This window comes from Halichoerus grypus, chromosome 2 (genome assembly GCF_964656455.1).
Source record: "Halichoerus grypus chromosome 2, mHalGry1.hap1.1, whole genome shotgun sequence".
Taxonomy (NCBI): domain Eukaryota; kingdom Metazoa; phylum Chordata; class Mammalia; order Carnivora; family Phocidae; genus Halichoerus; species Halichoerus grypus.
Window position 1 is genome coordinate 48,774,787 of NC_135713.1, and position 19,715 is coordinate 48,794,501.

General features: G+C 39.1%; 1 protein-coding gene across 13 annotated transcripts in view; it reads right to left on the reverse strand.

Annotated features, from left to right (window-relative positions):
* EBF1 (EBF transcription factor 1) overlaps positions 1–19,715 on the reverse strand; it is a 391,270-nt gene that overhangs the window by 82,853 nt on the left and 288,702 nt on the right. For 8 of the 13 annotated variants that reach the window (XM_036103653.2, XM_078066803.1, XM_078066800.1 and 5 more), the window contains one exon: positions 15,172–15,305. In XM_036103653.2, coding sequence (XP_035959546.1) covers positions 15,172–15,305 — 134 coding nt within the window. The remainder of the gene's footprint in view (positions 1–15,171; positions 15,306–19,715) is intronic. The other 5 variants (XM_036103654.2, XM_078066804.1, XM_036103652.2 and 2 more) reach the window with 1 other exon arrangement.

Here is a 19,715-nt window from a genome sequence, read left to right on the forward strand (position 1 = left end):
TAGTAGAGATGGTAATTTTAAAGTCAATATGATGTTGTTAAATTCTAACTAAATAATGCTCACAACCTGAAGCCATTTACTGAAAGGGGAAACTAGTGTTAGATGCTACAGACTTATTGGTCCCAACTCAGACTTACTCCCTTAATATTAATCTGAAGATTAAAAGACAAACAAAAAAACACCTTTCTCACCATGTGACTCAGTCCTGCCTGATGTCTGTGTCAAACCCAAAGTCCTCTCCTGTACCACCAGAGACACATGCTCCATACTCTGGGAAATGCTGTTCTAAGTGATTAAAGAACAGATTCACTCCGGACTTAACTTCCTTAAATCACAAGCCAAACCAGCTGAGCTAAATATAAATATTCTTATGAAACTGTAGCATCTGACACTACTTTCTGCCTTGTTGGAAGTCTCTACTTTCCTCACTTCTGTGACACTAATTATAAGACCTAAGACTTGCGTGTCTGATGGTTTACCAAAGCACTTTCACATTCACTATCTTTTAAAAGCCATCCTTGCAGGATATGTATTCCAGATGAGAAAAGCTGAGGGTCAAACAAGTTTAACAAATACTGTCTTGAAACACTAGGAAGAAAACCAGTATCTTCTGCTTGTAAATAAGTGTTTTCTAGAGTTCTTCTTTTATTCATTGGTCCTGTTTTCCTCACTTGCCAACTTTTCCTTTCTGCCAACTTATTAACTATTGAAATTTCACAAATTTTGTTCTATATTTTCTTCTCTTTTTACTTGCCTAACATTTCTTGAGTTTACTCATTGGCTCAACCACCTCAGTTAGACTGACTTCCAAATCTACACCTGTAGCTTTGATTTCTTTGACCACGCACCAAATTTTTATTAGCAACAGAGTAACAGAATCTCCCCGAACACATCTAATTGCTGCCTCGATCCCAACATGACCCAAGCTAAATTTATCATCTTACTACTTATAAATGTATTGTTTGCTCCCATGTTCCCGCTCTCAGTTAAGGGAATGCTATCCTTTAAATCACCCAAAATAGGATCATCTTTATTTTTTCTACCTTCAGTTTTTCTTTTAGTCATTTTGATTTTTCCACCACTGACCTCCATTGGCTCTTTGCTTTACCACTTCCTTCTGTTCAGGTTATTACCATTTCCTACTCTGAGAATTACAATAGTACAATTGCCTTTGAAACGGTCTCTCTCTACTTCTACTTTTTTGCCGGAATTATCTTCTTCAAATACAACCTCATCGTGTGATTGCCTTCAAACTCTCAGGTGCCCCCTTTACATAGAGTATATAATCCAAACTCTTTGGCACAATATTCAGGGCGCCCTAAGGCCTGACAGCCAATCTCCCTTTCTAGTCCTACTTCCCACTTTGCTTTTACCCATTCTGGAGAGTAGGGCACATGGATACATGAAAACACCACAGCCTTGCCTAACATCTTTGCTTTGTTCATGTCATTCCTTGCCTACACGTTCCCCTACTGATATTCTACTTATTCTTTGAGACCATGTACTTTCTCTTCCAATAAGTTTTACTTGGTGTTAAAAGTCAGAGTTACCTGCACCTTTGTAAGAACTTATATAATTACGACATGTATTCTGTAACATTTAATATCCTCTTTTGCTCTGTGCCATAAAGATTTTCCTACACATTTTTCTCTCATTAGATAGTTCCTGAGATCGGTGGCAGGGTCTAATTCATATTTGTATCCTCCAAAGTATTTAACTTAATGCTCTATATACAGGATATTTCCAAAATATTTCTGGAATAAATACTTACATAAATTAGGCCAGAATTCTACAAGGGTTTTGACTCCATTAGGCATGGTAATACCTATCCATAAGAGTTCACTGTTCCTAACCTGATAATATTTAACTGTCATTCCCTAATTAAATTGCTCTTAAAATGAATTATCCAACTGGCTTAGCACTCAGGTCCCCGCATGAGACCACTGCTCAGATTTCATCTAAGTGGTAAAAGAGAAGAGGATGTCTAAAGATCTGTGACTCTTGTGAGAAGGAATAAGAAGAAATAAAAGGAAGAAAAAAGGTTAAGAAAGTAATACTAAGAAAATAGTCCACAAAAAAACAATGCTAAATGTTAACTGTTTGTTTCTGGACAGATGACATGTGATTCATCTTCTCTCTCTCTTTCTCCTTGTGCGTGCGTGTGTGCTTACACAGGAAATAATCACATAAATAATTCTAGAATAAATAAATTTGTACATTCGCAGGTATTACTTTTATTATGAGAAAAATTTTACTAAAGATCAAATGTAGAATAACATCAGTTTTGTGCAATAGGTACTGCATTTGATGATATAAGAATTAGATCTATGTCTGCATGGAAAAAAGACTAAAAGGAAAATCATCAAAGTGCCAAGAATAGTTACCACCAGATTGTAAAGCTATGGGTAATTTTATTTTCCTCTGCATACCCCTTTGAATTTTCTAACTTCTCAACAATAAGAATGCATTAATATTATAATCAGAAGAAATAATTTTTAGGGGTGGCATTCCCATGAAAAGATACACATGGTCTCTGCAAGGCCCAGGAGAGGCTGCCAGCACACCAAGGACATGTGGCAGCAGGGATCACATTCCTTCCAAGCTGCTGGTGTGAGCATTTTCTCTTTTCCAGACTCAGAGCCCAAGAGCAGATGAGTGCTACACCGGCCGGCCAGGTGAGGCACACTTGTGGTGAGAGATGGAGCGCAGACATGGGGGAGGTGGACACGGCCTATGCTCCACCAAAGCACGAGAAACAGGAAAGAGGAGCTCTTCTGTGGATAGACCAGAAAGGGAGGAAGGTGGAGGGTGCAGGGAGGTGGATGCAAACCTCCAAAAAGGCAGTTTGCAAATTCTGGAAGCCCAGAAGAAGGGTCTGGGAGAGGGTAATTCTCTAAATAGTTTTTATAAAATCCTTTCGCAGGATCAAAAGTGGGATCCGCATGGGAGGTAAAGGAGGGTACCTAGTATTTAAAAATGTTAATGGAAACATGTTGCGGAATTGTGGGGGAAAAGGGCAAGTCTTCAGAATGACTTTCTTCTCTGAGAGCCAGTAGCATTCTAGCTGACGCTCAATGAAGGACGGTGGGGACCTTGATGGTGGCTTCTGCAACAGTGGCCTTTTGTTGTCATCTAACTATGTGCCAAATGCTGTGCAAGACTCCTTCAGTGATTTCTGTCCTGCAGCGTTAGGGGCAGGGATGGGCATTAGCTGGCTCGTAGATGTGGAAGATGAGTTTCAGTCAAGTTAAGAAACACGATCAAGAAGTGGCAAGTCTGCCTGACCAAGGGCCACCATTGTACATTGTACTGTCCCTCCCGACTGCTGCTCGTGGTTTTTCCATAATTGCTGTCACGTGTACTTTTCAACCTGTCTCCACTGTTGACAGGATAGAACGAGTCCTCAGCTTCTACATCCTTACAGGTTCTGGCAGCACAGTAGGTACTCGAAATAGCCTTTTTCATTGTTGAGAAGCTAGCTGAGAATTATTTCTCGGCAAAACAAAAAAGCAATTCCAAGATAAGCCTTTATGTGTGTTTTCTAACCAATGGGACTATATGAAATAAATGCAACTTGAAGTTCCAAGCCACAAAGCCAGAAAAATAACTAGGATTACTAGAAAGCACACTAGTGAGTTTTCCTTGCTAGCCTTAGAATCCTAATATTTTAGCCTTAATCACTTTCAACACACACACAGTCCAAACAAGCAAAGACTTAAAGAGAAGGGGTAAAAAGGAAGGAAGTTTCTTCTCTGGAGAAATAATTAACATTCAAGACCAGAAAAAGCCTTAAGTGGGCTCTGGTGCAGCGGTCTTTAGGTGTTACCCACCCAAGGGTCTGGGTTCTAACATACATTGGCCCCACCACCCATTGTCACTCTCTGTGCCTCAGTTTACTCATCTCGCACTGCACTGGCCTATCTGCTCTGTGGGAGTGCTTATAATAATGTTAAATATGCTTTGTGTTTGGGTAGAGCTTCTCTAGAGGCCCTAAAGCTCTTTCCAGATTAATTTTTTAATTTATGTATTAATAATTCTCACAGCATTCTCCCTCCTCCTCAATTAGGATAATAATATCCATCTCTTTTGAGATAGGCAGGGGGTGCTGAGTGATGGACGCGAAGCAGACATTTAAATAAGAAAACTGTAACATAAAAGCATAATTAAAGCTTCAAAACCAAATTGACTAAGGATTTTTAAAGAGACACCACAGTAGTAGTGACCAAACAAGCAAACTTATTTTTCCTCCACTCGGGAACATTCATCTTTCTCTAGTTAAACGTGGTGTTTAAAAAATATTATTTTCAGGAGTTCCTAAAGCAAGTTGAAATATGAAAAGTGTATATTCGTGGCGACTGTACTGGCTAAACCTCCATATTATATCTCTATTTCCCTGAAGTGGATACAACATAAATCAGCAGATGCCATCTCTTCTCCTGAGTCCCTCAGTGCATTCTGGTTGTTCCCTAATCAGAGTTCTCTGGGTTTCGTAACACAGATTTTTTCATTCCCAGGAATTGCCTGTCTCAAAGGCAGTATATGATTTCTCAGAGAACATGAGAGAAAGCCAGTGGAGACATTTACTGTTTCACAAACATTCTGGTTTCCTTTTGTCCTTTCAAGAAAATAACTTTAGCCCAATGTTTAACAAAATATGTTGGGTCACATGAATTCGCAAAGATAAACTTTATGTATGAATGTCAGAGGAGCCTTGAAACTAAAATCTCGGGAGCTGAGTTAAATAAGGGATTTAAGACCTAGGCTTTTGAATGGTCAGGAGTATTCCTTTACACTGCCTGAAATTTCTCTCATATATAGAAAGAGACACAGACACATAGTAGAGAGATGTGGATATATTTTCCTATTTATTGTCTGCAACCCCAACTAGAATATAAGCCCTGTGAGGATATGAATTTTGTCTTTCTTGTTTTCAGTTTTTAACAGTGCCTGGGAAGCAGTAGGCACTCAATAAATACTTCTGAACACTGAGTGAATAAATACCGTGATGCTATTAACCACCACTAATAATTTTAGATAAAGAGTCAATAAAGTCACTTGTGAATTGACAAAAAAGAAATTATCAATACCACTCCACCCGAAAAACTTTTTACTAAAAAAAACTGTTTACTTTTACCCCCTCCCCAAAAAAAACTTCAAGCTTCCTGGTATCCTCGTTAAGCATTCACAAAAATATACTACCCAATTCTTCTGACCAAGAGACTAACCACGTCCCTAATTCAATGCAGTTAATTGTACAAAACAAAACAGCAACAAGATCATATTTCAAAATAACAGATTTGGGAGAAAAAAGGCTAAAATAAATACATTATACTTCAACTACCTTTGGTTTTGTGGGTTGATTTATTTATTTATTTTTCAGTAATTTATTTTTTAAATAAACTTTCTCTAGCTCTTTCCCAGGATGTAAATCTTGTGCCAACTGGGCCCCATTAAAGACTGGATCCCATCCTGACCATCTGGGAGCTGGAAAAGCACTGGTGAGTTCCTGAGGTCCAGAGTATTCCAGAAGGAGAGGACTGGACACCCGTAACACCAGCCCCTGTGGTTTGAAACTGCACAATGAGCTCTTTCTCAAGGTTTGTTTTTCTAAATTCAGTTAAGAAGGAACATCATTCCCTGCTCGGGTCTGGCTTAGACCAGGGTTGCTGCTTGTTTGTTTGAAAATTAAAATATAAAAGGAAAAGTAAAGCCAGATACATTTATGGAAGAGACTAAATGTTTGTTATCAAAGCTGGCGGTTTGCAAGGCAGAATCTTTGCCTATGGAATTAGGAAGGAAAAACAAAAAAGCCAAAAGATTGATAGGTGGGGTAGCAGGGAATGAACTCACCTTTCAACGAAATACTTTTGGTCTTTCCAAGTTCCAAGAAAGGGATATCAAAGCTATACGGTACTAAACAGAGATGCATTTGAACAGTTTTTTGTGTGTGTGGCATAGTTCACATTTGCATACAGTTTACACTGATACTTGCACATATATTCGGTAATTCCTCATTTAACATGTCCCTTCAGGAAGTGAGCTGCACAGAAAACCAGAGCCAACCCCCTTTTAATACTGCGCCATGACAGCTGCTTTCCTTGGGAGTCTTTTGAGGATGCATTACACACATCTTGCTGTTTTAGAGAGAATATATTGAATATAATTGCCATCTCTGTCTTGATGACTCAGGGCCACTGTCATTATGAACAGTCATTAATGTGCCACACAGTAATAGAGTCCTGCGTCTGCTTTTTAGGTTTTCCATTTCCGCCCTTGACATTAAGCTGTCATTTCTGCTGTCACTGAGCCTGCTCATAACAACCTGCCTCTAGTTTGCTCCTTCTGATTTGCTATGACCTGGGAAAACAGATAAGATAGTTTGTTAAAAATTATTGCTCTGGTTACCCCGAAGTCTGTTATTTTCTATATTTACTTTTTTTTTTTTTTTGACAGTTGAGGTTATATAACAGTTTCTCTGGGTAAGTGTGGTTTTACTACATTCTCATTAGATGGCTAAAAGATGGCTCTGGAGTCATAGAAATTTTGGTTCAGGTCCATGCTTTGCAAATTACCAGCTGTGGAACCTTTGAAAAGTCACTCAACCTCTCTGGCGTTCAGTTTCATTACCTGAGAAGAAGGTGGGACGGAGGAGGAGGCTAGCTATCTACTTAATCTAAGGATTAATTGACATAATGCCTATAATGAGTTTAGGAGAAGGTCTCACTGGTATCAATCACCTAGAAAGTGCTAGTCTTATTACTTAATCCTCACCATAACCAACAGATTCACACTAAGGTAATTATGTGCATCCTTATTGCACAATAAATATATCTAAATATAAACTACCTAATCACACATGCATTAACAAAAACTAAACTGCAATCTATCTGGTATTGACACTTTGAAGCATCATTGAATACAATGGTTGCTAATAGGGAGCATTTGTTGGAAGGAAGGAAAGAAGGAAGGAAGAAAGGAAGGAAAGGTGTCATTCAATATTATTTTGTATAAATTAATGCCTCTGACATGTAAGGATCTGTGCTAAACACTGAGAGACTAAGCTGAATTTAGCATGGATCCTGCCTTATGAGAGAGAACTCTATCCCTTTAAATCACAACAATTAAAGATAGAAAGTTATAAGGAACATAATATGCTACAGATAAGACCATGTAGGAATTTAGGATGAAGGGAAACATTCAATATCTAAACTGTAAGGGAAGATTTCACAGACAAAAGTGGCATTTTACTGGATCTTAAAGGGCAGAAGAATTTGCACACAGAGAGCAGGGAAAAACATTGTGGAAGAAGGAATGGCATAACAAAGGCAAGAGTACAGAGGCAAAAAATCACTCTGGGTATAAGGAGTCCGCTAACGACTCAGTGTGACTAAAGCCTAAGTTAAGGTGAATAGCGGGCAAGGATGTTAAAAAGAAAGGTCAGAGCCTTCACGGGGCATGCTTGAATCCCAAACCGAGGAGCTGTGGGTTTAGGAAGGAGGAAGCCAGTAAGGTTGTATAAGGAGGAAGGCTTTAGTTCAGACCATTAGGGAGCCATTCCAGCAAGCTGCTTAGAGCACACATATAAAATGAACACAACACTATATAGTTATCCATTTTCTTCATAAAAGTCACATGACTGCAGCCAGGTGTGAATTTTGTCTTTGATTTATGTTAAAATTAGAAATGCATCACACTTGCCTGGTTTCCATTTTCAAGTGACGGGCACACACTTGTGCCTCCTGAAAGCACCGTAAACAACTAAAGGAGAATGTCATCTTAAAGTCGTTTTTAACCATCATATAATTATTAACATAGAGGATAGATTTCGAGTGCCTTAGCCATTAAAAATAAAAATATAGACTAAAGCCTTTGTAGGAATAAGGTGAGCATGGTTGTAACTATGTAACTACATTAAAGAGGCCTCTAGAGTATTTTTAATCTGTTTTTTAAATATGCTGGCTCATTTAAAAATGATTCCGCATAAAATAACTTGGGCTTGAAAGGTGTTCTTCAAAGTCACATTCAAAGTTTAATGCAACCGGTTCAGGCTGCCCCTTTTAGTCCTTACAAATAAAGTTGATAATTTGGCATTAAGCATCTTCCACTTAACAGATGATCAGTAAGTACAGGTTGCATACAGGCTTGGCAACTTATATATTTAGGACAAGTAGGAAACCATGAATTATTTTTAAATCCATGCATTTCATCAACTTTGAATTAAACTTATATATGTAGGCCCCAATATATATAAAATAAACGACACAGCCATTTATATACCATATTTACATTATGAAATTTTAAAAGATATTTGTGATAATGTCTTTCTCTGCCTTTCTTAATTTTATTTTTTATTTGAATAGAATTGTATTGCATATAAATGTGGTATAAATAACAGTCATCAGAATGCCAGTGCTATCATGTATAAAATTTGGGAGGGTTTGGTAAATATAAGGAAGTTTATTAAAAGACTAAAGAAATACCATGAGAAAACTGGAACAAGAGAAAGTTGAATGGGGGGTGAGGCTGGTGTCTGGAGAACTGGGCTGTGACCCCAGCACTAAGTAGTAGCTAATGCATTCCCAAGACAAGTCACAGTATGACTCTGGAGCCTCTTTTTCCTCATTTCCAAAAAACAGCTGCACTTGATGACTGGAAAGGTTCCTCAAAGCCCTCGAAATTTTGTGATTCTACATGTGGTTCCGTAAAAATCAAGGCCAAACAAAAAGGCCTGGGAAACTTCCAGTGGGAACATGTACGAGTTGTAGCCATTCATTTTTTAACGTCACAGAGGGGCAAATGCTATTTTTTATTTACAATCCTTCGAAGCTCTGAGCTTTGTGTACAGATGAGAATGGAAAGTAGAGATAGGAAAGAAGAAAGAAGTCAGGAACTACATTTAAAACTGTGTTTTCCAACTTTTGGATTAAAGCAGGAAATCATTTCTCGGCCCCCAAACTGCCTTTTATTTACCTAACTATATTCACCCCCAGCGACCCCCCCCCCCCCCACCGAAGTTTCTTTGGACTTCCCCCATCTCTGGGAATGCAGTTGAAGAAAACATTCATCTGGATGCAAAAGGCAACACGTAGCCCCTGTGTGAGGCTCACTGGTTCATACAGTGATAAAATTGGCTTCTCCATCTGAGCTAAGAGGTTCCGGCAATCTTTAAATGTAACTCTCCTGCAAAATCACAGGGCATCTAATGCCAAGTGTGCAGTGACTAAAACCAGATGCAAAATATGAGAGAAATTCTGTTCAAAGCCTGCAGCATTAAAGAATAATGGCTCTACACATTCCTGATCTAATCTGAATAATACTCTGCAAATATTTCACATGATTTTCTCACATCTACCCCAGACCAATCACTTCATGACTAGATTTCATGACTTTACTTCATTAACATGAAATCCATCCATCCCCAATATATCCTCCTATAAGATGATCCCTGAAAAAATGTTCTATGGTCACAAAATTTTGTATTCCAGGTATTCACAGTGCATGTTAGTATCTCAAAAGCTTTGCAAAGTCCTAGAACAAGGACCAGTTGAATTTATTTGACTCAACATTTCCCAGACTTACCAGGAAAAACCTCCCTCCCCCATCTCCCATGGCATACCTATTGATATCCCAAAGAATTGGTATATTCCACAGAACTATCTGGAAAATGAATTAGACCAACAGTGTGGTCTAGGTCTCAGGATTATATCAGATACCAGGACTTGAAGTGTAGAGAGTAGAAATACAGACTAAAGATACAGCAATAAGGAGATCCAATTTTGTAGCTAACTAAATGGTTTTGATGACATTCAAAGAATGCTTTTGCAAATAAACACGATATTGGTATACTGCAAGTGTGTCGTAAAAGTAAAGAATAATAGTGGAAGAAAAGAAGCTACTTGCTACCCATCATCACTCTTACTTTGAAGGGACTCTCAAGGGAATAAACTCTAGATAAAAGGAATTATAAAATTGTAGCTGATTTCAATGAGGATTTAGTCTAAGCCCCTCATTTTAAGATGGGGAAACTAAGGCCCGATGACCAACACTAACTAAAATCTAGATCTTCTGATTGAGCAGTAGAAAGACTGCAATTAATACCCACGTCTCCTGACTGGCTCCTTGCCCGCTGCCACCCCATGCAATCTAAACCCTTGCTTGGATGATTGTCTGCCTGAAGTCCCCTTCATCCTCTGCTCCTCACCAATCTCACCAGTGTACTTTCCTTACAAGCATCTTAAATACCTTAAGCTGTATAAATTCTCCCAGAGATTGCTGTGATTAAATCAAAAGGACTGTGAGAGCCTAAAATGCCTAGCAGAGAGATCCATCTGTACATAACAGGAGCTTGACTGGTTGTTTGGACAGTCTACTTTTGCCTGTACCATTCTCTGTGCCTTCTAGAACCTTGCTTTGAATTTTAAACTAGTAATTTAACACTGGATTATAAAAATATATTATGTAACTCCCTAATTTGTTTCATGGGAGCAAGTTCCAAATAGAACACCAGATTCCATAAAGCCTAACTGTGATCAGTCGTAGTACCTATCCCAGTGCTAGACACCAACAGGCAAGCCAAGCAGTACTCACTGCTTAGCAATTAGAGCAATTCAAGGAGATATTAAAATAAGTATTAACTCTACAAACTAGTAGCAGGAGCCCCTCCCTCTTCCAAATCACATGTTGATGGAAAAGCAAAAACAACCAAGTGTATCTCTGATCAAGAAAAAAAGCTCAACCCATGTTAATCACGAGCACACATCAACCTTGTTGATTTTCCTGGGTTTATATATAAAACACTACAAATATTTTTGTTGTTGTTGTTAAGTCTTTGGGGTAAAGGATAAGAAGCCCAAGGGTATCAGTATAATAATTTGCTTTCTAGAAAGACAGAGAGGAGAAAGGGCAAGAAACAATAAGGTAGAATAACAAAGATGGCAAACCAAATTCACAAGAAAGCCATGTAGTTCACCCCAAACTTGGGAGCCCACAGAAGGCAGCCCTGAGTGAGGAGCAATGGAGTGCCACCTTTCTTTTTCCCAACCCTCAGGGGGCAATCAGTGAGCTAAACTGAACTACTCATTTGCAAAAATTGGGTTGGTAGGGAAAGAGCATAGATGAGGGTCAATTAAGCCAGCCCTATTTTCTCTCACTCTTTTTAAAATTCCTTAGCTAAAAAAAGACTCCAAATAATAGCATCAGCTGCTAAGCTAAAATGTTATCTGCTTGTCCTGGCCCACCAGCCTGCTCCCTGAGTGCTTTGGGCTATAGAGTGAGGAAATGGAGAAGAGATAAAAGTCTACTTAAAATTAGAAGTACTAGATCTTAGAGGTGGCATAACCTCAAGAGATCGTGTGGCCAGGGGACAAAGAGCCAGATAGATAGGGGTCCTATCTAGAGATGAGGCCCCAACAGGTTCACTGTCCTGCCTAAGTTCTCTACGTTGACAAGGAAGAGGTTGTCTTCCGCCCCTAACACAAAGCATGTATTCTTCATAAGGATAAATTCTTCCTGGAAGCCAGTGGCTCCACCCACAAGCCTATACAACCAGAAAATGAAGGGATCACTCTTATTCCTCTGCATCCCAAGTCTACCTCAGCCTGGAAGGTGATAATAATTGTTAAGATACCCATCCCCACGTCACCACAGTACAAGACATCAATGGCAATGGTGAGCATACACCCTAGTCTGCTGTGATAAAACACGAGGGTAAAAATTCTGGCATAGGCTAAATCATGGACAGTTAAGAAGGTGAGGCCCTGGGGATGGGTTCAAATCCCATGTGCACCCCTTGATCACTGAACAGCTTATTTAACTTCCCCAAGCCTCAATTTCCTCATCAGTAAAACAAGAACAACATGCTCGCCGGAGAGCCATACCAAATACTCAGCATGGTACCTGGCAGGAACCAAGTGCTCAGTGAATGTTAGCTGATATTAGTCATACTACACATTTTCCCACAGATCTTTCACAGATATCCTCTCTTAAATACTCACAGTATTGAGTTCTGATTCTATCCAATGGAAGCCTGCAGAAATGCTCCAGAACTAGTGGGTATTTTTTGCCTCTACCAAAATGAAAGGCATTTATGTAATTTTATGTGATTAAAAACAACCACCATGGTTACTACTACTATTACTATTACTATCACTATTACTATTACTATTACTATTACTATTACTATTACTATTACTATTAGTAGTAGCTCTCCTACCCTATTACCTGGACGACTATGCATGTTTTTTTCGTTCTCCTATTTCTGTCCTTCTTCCCTCTCTTATGTGTCCATTCACCCTCTCAGTAACTTGGGCTTTTATTTCCTTTGTAAAAATAACCATTGTAGGATAAATGCCATCTCTAGCACTATCTGTGTGATGATGGGCAAGTTTCTTAACCTCTCTGATGTTCGGTTTACTCATATGTATCCAATACAGGGCTATCATGAGGATCAAATAAAATAATACCCATAAAGTGCTTATGCATGATAAACCCCTTCATAAACATGAGGTATTTCTCAATTTCTCATTACTATACAATGGGTTTTTGGACTTGAAGCAGTACCAAATTCTCTCCCTCCACTAAAAGGGAGAGAAAATTATGTCTGTCAAATAGCCTGTATGAAAATCTAAATATATAAATAGTTTAGAATATTTATAAGAAGTTCATCTCTGCAAGCCTCATTTTTCTGAATGTTAAGACTATTATAATAACAACACAAAGCAAAATCTTCCACTCAGATTTTGTGTATAAATTCTATTGTGGCAGAGGATTTACTTATTGTGGCAGAGGATTTACTTATTTTAAAATAATATCTAATTTTGGAAACTACCTGGTAGGTTTCCACCAGGAAAGGGTCATAGTTGATTTATGACATAATCACACATGAGAGCAGTTTGGGAGGAGGAGGTGGGTAAAGAAGGAGCATGTGTAGCCCCCACCCTCAGCACCTAGCTGGACCCACTGAGGTTCATTGTGAGGGGCTTCTGGTACATGCAAGCCAGCGGCAACGGAGGGCCTGGGGAAAGAGGAGGACAAAGGTGTAGCCTTACTGGGTTATTTTTTTCATGACTTGCATTGATTTTGTTACATGGAAACAGATCCTTTGAAGCAATTCGGAAGAGTCTAAATTAGAATTTAATCTTCCTTACCTGTTCCCAAAAGAGGGCAAGAATGTGGGGGAACAGAGAGGAAACACAAGGACCTTGACTAGGAACAACGTGGAAGTACAAATTAATGATTTCCTGATAGATCAAAGCCCTTGTTCCATAACCAATGCAGTGTTGGGCAAAGACAGACACAAAGTTTTAAAGGAACCTGCAGACTAACCCACCTTATTCTCAGAGGTTTAGTAAGACTTCCTGCCAATTCTGAATCCCACTTCTCAGGCCTCACTTCAACTACAGTAATATGGAGCAAGAAGTCCATATTCTATTTATTCTTCCCCTCTCCCAACTTGCATGATAAGCAACAGAATGAGGGATAGAAAGGGATGGATATATAGCCCACAAAATCTGGGAGAAGCTGTCCTTGTGAGGACTGCTGTCTCTAGCAGGGATAAAGACACCAGACTGGTGGCAAAATATGCCATGTATGTGATGCTTCTAATTTTACAACTCAACAGTTCCAACAAAGAATGGGGTGCAGTCAGCAGCGTGAGCTCAGGCCACCTTTCATGCCTGGGATGATCCATCCAACTTGGACAACAATTAGTTCAGTGGACTGAGAAGCCCATCTCTGATTCAGTTTTACGAGAGTTTTGATTCTCTGGCCAAGCGCAGGCCACTAGTTGGTGGCCTGGGAAACACAAGCAGCACAGGCAAGGGGCTGGCCTGAGTGGGTTCCTGGCAGTGAGAAGTGCACGCAAAAGGCCTAAAAAGAAAGACAGCCTCTGCTTTAGGAAGGTAAACATACTCAGCGATCAGTCTTAACTCTCTGCTTACCTCTGCGGCCCACTTAGAGAGAAGACACAGAATATCTAGATGGTCTAAACAGAGGTGTTAGGGGAGGACAGCTAGACATTGAAATAAAAAATTGGAGTTCTAGCTTCAGTTCTGCTACCGACTTCTCTGTGTGGCTACACACATATGATCCACACGCCATGGGCTCCGGACAGCTGCTTTGGGGTTTTGTAAGTATATATCTCCAAGCCTTAGTGTCTTTATCAAGAACACGTACGTGCTAAGGGTATTTACCCCATGGTATAGAGGGAAGGACTGACATGATCTGTGTCAAGAGCTGAGCACAGTGCCTAGTGTACGGTAAGTCCCAAGAAAGCTTAGTGATTCACACAACTGCTTGTAAAACAAGTGGGATGAATGAGCTCAGTAGTACCTTATAGCCCTACCATGGATTTTATTCTAAACTTTGGGGAAGTGAAAGAGAAGGGGCTCTGGGCATGCTGGATAAGAAATCTAGGCTGAGAATACAGAAAGAAAACAAAGGCAAGTTTTCCATGGCATCTATATAATAGTGATGTTTGTGTTTTATAATCTTGAGCTAACGGTAACGGATTATTGCCAGGCAGGTCAACTGGCAGGTTAAAATAGTGATCACAGTGCTTAGAAAGCACCACACACACAGAACAAAGTCATTTTCATGTGGCTGGGGTCACATACTAAGATGCCGGTGACCTGTAAATTCTTAGGGCTGGAAAAAGCCTTTGGTTCTTCGAGGTTGCCCTGGTAAATCCCTCACTCTTGGATGAAGAATCACTGAATAAGTCAAGAACCACCTACACCTGCATTATTACTGTCATATGAATGGTGCTCCTTGAAGATGGGCCTCCCGTAGACCCCATCTACAAGTATTCACAGATTACTACCTTGTTAAACTTTGAACAGGGTTTTTCCTAGGTATTTTGTGACTCTGCATCTCCTTTCCAATTCCCAATATACAATAGGACCTCCACACCTTGGCTAGCGTAAGAGGACAAATGACAAAACAGAAGCTCCCCTGGTGCTTACAGGGCAGAGGATGGAAATCATTCCAGTAGAAAGTGGTGCCTCCAGGCATACCCAACCCATGTCTCCTGGTTTCCCGGCGTTCTGCAGACTAGAGCTGGCCCACCCAGGGTGGCACCACGAAATTCTACACACACTCTATTAGAAATTCAAGTGTAGACAGTATCCTCAACCAGACCAACCTATTAGATATTAATGTTCAGACAACACCTACCTCACTCCAGACCAGCATGGTACCGAATATGACCTGTAACCCATCAAAGAAATTGTCCCCTATGATGATCACAGTCGCGCCTCCCGTCGTCCATCCTTCACTCGGGCTGATGGCTTTGATACAGGGAGTAGCTGCTTTTCAACACACATGAAAAAGAGAAGGAGTCTGCTGTTAGAACCAAACTTTAATGATGGAGACTTGAGAAAAAGAAAAAAAAAATATCTTTTATCTTTTCACTAACAGAAAGTCCCCCAAGATCTCAGCATTTCCTAGCCACTTTAGGATCTAAAACCTAAGGGTGCGATTTCAGTTTTAAAAGCATTTGTTTCATTGTTTCTATTGACATACATATATTTTACCCAATCATTTTCAAACCTGAAATCTTATGAAATAAAACACAGAAGCAAAATCTAATTTATGAGATGCTAAAGATAAAAAAAAAATTGGGTGGCTTTTTGGGACACATTGGAAACCTTATCGAATTGCTTCATAATTAAACATACTTCCCAAAAAGAAAATCGATAGATTTTTAGATAAGCAATTCTGTCCAAAGGGAAGTGAGAAAGAAAGGAGGCCGGAGCAAGAAAATATTCTTGAACCAAAGCCTTCTATCTGTAACACTAACACAGCAACATTTCTCATTAGAAATCTTTAAGATTTTTTTCAACAAATGTCATGGATCCCATTTTATAGATGTAAAGTATGCAGGTCATGCCGGGTGAATTATGTAACTAAATAGCTGAGTCAGGGCTGAACCACAGAAAGTCCCATGACCTTTGCTTTGTTGCCATTCCCGGGCATAAAATTCTAGAATGGACTTCTTAAAAATTTCATATCTCTTCTCTTTCCATTACAAATGGCCCTTGGAGATGGGAAATAATTTGCAAATACCATGATTCTAAACAGACTGGAGGTAGCTTGCCTGGTGAGCATGGCATATTTTCAATGGAATTGCTAGGCATAGATGTAATTGTAGGATTATGTTTTTGAAATGTCTGAGAGGGCACCAAGGAATTTTAACTCCACAATGCCATGTTGTTGTTCTCATGATTACTTTTATGAACAAGAACAAAGCAAAATTCTAAAGCAAGGGAGATATTGCACAAGGAGAGGAAACGAGACCCTTCTCTTTAATAAAAAGTTTATTAAGTATCCAAGACTGACTTTCCAAATATTGAAGCCAATGAGAGCACCAGTTAATTTTAACGGGAAAAAGCTGGAAAAAAAACTACTGGACTTTGTCAAATTTGGCAAAATGTCATGCTTTAACTTTTGCAAGAAGAGAAGAAAATACTAAACCCAGCCCGGTGGGACCATTGCTCACGTGCCACCAAACAAACAAGTAGAATGGATTTGATTTTGATTCAAATTCATCTTATAAAATAGCACAGAGAAATTAGGAAATATCCAAACTAAACATTTCATGTTGGCTGAACTCATAGTAATACATTTACAACTAAAACTGGGCAGTTCAGATGCCTTTTCTCTCCTTCACTTTCTCCCAAAAACAAAATAATTAATCAAGAAAATGTAAATGATTCATGACTGGAAAATTCTTGTCCAATTTTTAACACACATAAAAGTTGTGATCAATGCTCCACAGGAACAAGACTTTTTCTTAAGCAGAATTTTTCTTTAAAAAGTAAAGATGTTTAAAAAATAAATAAATAAATAAAAAGTAAAGATGTCTAAATGCATGCTTGAGTATTCCCAAACCAATGGCAGAATATGATGCATGATTTCAAGAAATTTGTAAGAGAAATCAAGTACATTTAACAACTATGTAGAATTCCTAAAATAAAAGCAGTTCAGAAACATTCTAGTTAATGTCTCAAAATCTCAATTCTTAATTTCGAACTGAGTACTTAGTTGCTAAAGTAGAATAGAAAGAGTGCCGTATCTCCAGATACTTCTGAGAATAGGATCTTGGTTTAACTGAACTGGTCTTCAAAGAGTCCTGACTGATGGCAAAGTGTGAAATCCAATGGCATCATTAAATGCTGACCCTGTGACTACCCTCATAAACAACAAAAGAGTCTTGATGTTTATTATCTGTATTAGCTTTCTTTTAATTTTTAAAATTTTATTTTTGTAATCATGCAAATTTCTTTAGATAAGTATCTTTCTCTAGATATTTCTTTAAATAAGTAGGGACTCCTCCAGGCTTACTTATCATTGAACAAAAAGAGGCAGAACGGTGTTGGTGTATCTTTGAGAGACTCTCCTATAGTAAAGATATTCTGATAGCATGGTCAAGCTGGTTTTGGCCTTGATCCCCTCCCACTTCTTTCCATTTGTTATTTGTAGGATAAAGAAGGCAGGTGTGTGTGTGTGTGTGTGTGTGTGTGTGTGCGTGTGTGTGTGTGTGTGTGTGTGTGTGTGTGTATGTGCTTTCACATGCTTCCTAAAGAAAGTGATAATGTTTTCAAATTCTGTGAGCAACCAACCAGAAACAAAGCTAACTGTCAACTAGCCAGAGGAAAGACAGATCATCAAGCTTCCAGAGATAAGCTGGTGAGGAGACAGTATGTGACACCAACTTTGTAACTTTTAGAGAAAAGAACCCTTGAAGGAAGTACTTCAAGAAAAGAGTGACACACCCCTCGATGGATCCTACCTCTATACTCAACCATCCATTATCCTCGCTTAGAGACTAGATGCCATTCCTAGAACAAGGAAGTCATGCAGACCTTTCTAAAGTTTGGCTTCAAAGCATTCTAAAGGTGCTTCTATACATCTGTGCATCATAGCAGTCTTAAGAGGAAGCTCTGTAGTATTTCCCCACTGGGAAGTATGGAAAATAGGTAAAGGACTCATGGACTCTTCCACTGACAAAGAGAGATGGGGAAGGGATGTTACTGGCATTTAGTGCCTGGAAGTCAAAGATGCTAACTATCCAACAATGCATGGGTTAGTTCCCCCCAAACGAAGAACTCTAAAATGTCAAGAACACAAGGTAGAAGACACTGTGACTAGCTAAACAGAGCAGGTCCAGGAGCAGTTGTTAAAAACTCACAGATCCATACACACAAGGCAGAAAACACAGGTGAATACAGCAGCTCAGAGTCTCAGAACAAACATGAGATGGATGGCCCCTGAAACTAGGAATTGGGGAAGATCTAACCACTTGTTCCTCTACACAAATGCAGGCCCAGTGTGGTCCGGGCTTCTGATCTTTTGAAAGAAGCTGGGAACCAGATTTTTATGCAAATTTTCCAATCTTTAAATGCTGGCAACTGATTTAATTTTTTTGAACGTGTAGGCTGTAAGCAAAATATTTATTGGCTAAATTTACTCCCAGGCCACCATTTTACACTTTTATCCTAGTCACAAACAAACCTGCCAGACTAAAAGCAGCCCAGGAAAAACTTGCAAGTGTGCCTAAAACTACAGGGACCCAAAAGTTCACTGCAGTATTAACAGTAAAATATTCAAGAGTCTAGGTGCCCCCAATTAGAGAGCGGTTAAATAAATTATGGTATATCCATACTACAGATTATTAGGAGGATCATTAGAATGGATGGAAAAGACTTCTATAAACTGACATGGAAAGATGTCAAAGTATGTTAGTAAGTAAAAAAGCAACCAACAGTGTGATCCTGTTTACTTTAAAAAATGACATGTATGAGCCTCTATGTGCATCTGTGTTTCTGTGTATGTAGTTACATGTGAACAAAGGTCTGGAAGGATGGACACCCACTGTCCCCAGGGGGTCCATACAAAATAGTCATTGGCTAGAATAGGGCTGAGGGGCAGGGAGACCATTAAATTTTACTCTATAGAAAGTAGTACAGTTTGAATGTTTTCAATGAGCACGCAGGAAGGTAATACGTTACCATAATAAAAATTAAATAACAGAGCATTTAATTCTGTAAGAGATAAAGATTGTACTATTTAGAACAAATTGATACTAATTAAAAAAAAAAAAAGCCCAGCTGTGCTGACTAACAAATCCTGAGCCTCTCCTTCTCTCTTCTTTCTGGGTAAGCTTTACTCTGAGGACACCCAGACCACATCTGAAGCAGCCAAGGACTTGTTTTTCTTTCACTCAGGATAGCCAAAGAGACATGGAGAGGAAGACAAGAAGAGATTATTTTTAATAGTCACAGTGGATATGTTCAGTAGAATTTGAAGGTGCAAAGATTTATAAATGAATTCAATTCAGCCCAGGAGTGTAATAATCAATACAATTCTATCTCCATGAAAATATTGTGAAATTGGGGAGGGGAGTGGATTTGATTAGAATACAAAACCACTTTCACCAGCCAAGTCTTGATTTAATTAATAAAAGATTCTTCTTCACCAGTGAATTTTCACACTCTAGGTAACCACAAGGACAGAGAGCCAATTCCTCGTTCTAAATCTCATTAAAAATAAAAGTTGAAGTTGATGGGTTTTTGCCTTTTTTTTTTTTTACCTCTTCCCCCACCCCCAACAGCCACCAAAGTAGAGGAGATTTTCTTTCCTTCAAACTATGACAATAACATGATTACCCCACCACAGTTTAGCATAATGGCTCTGAAATGCTCGTGGCACATTGCAGA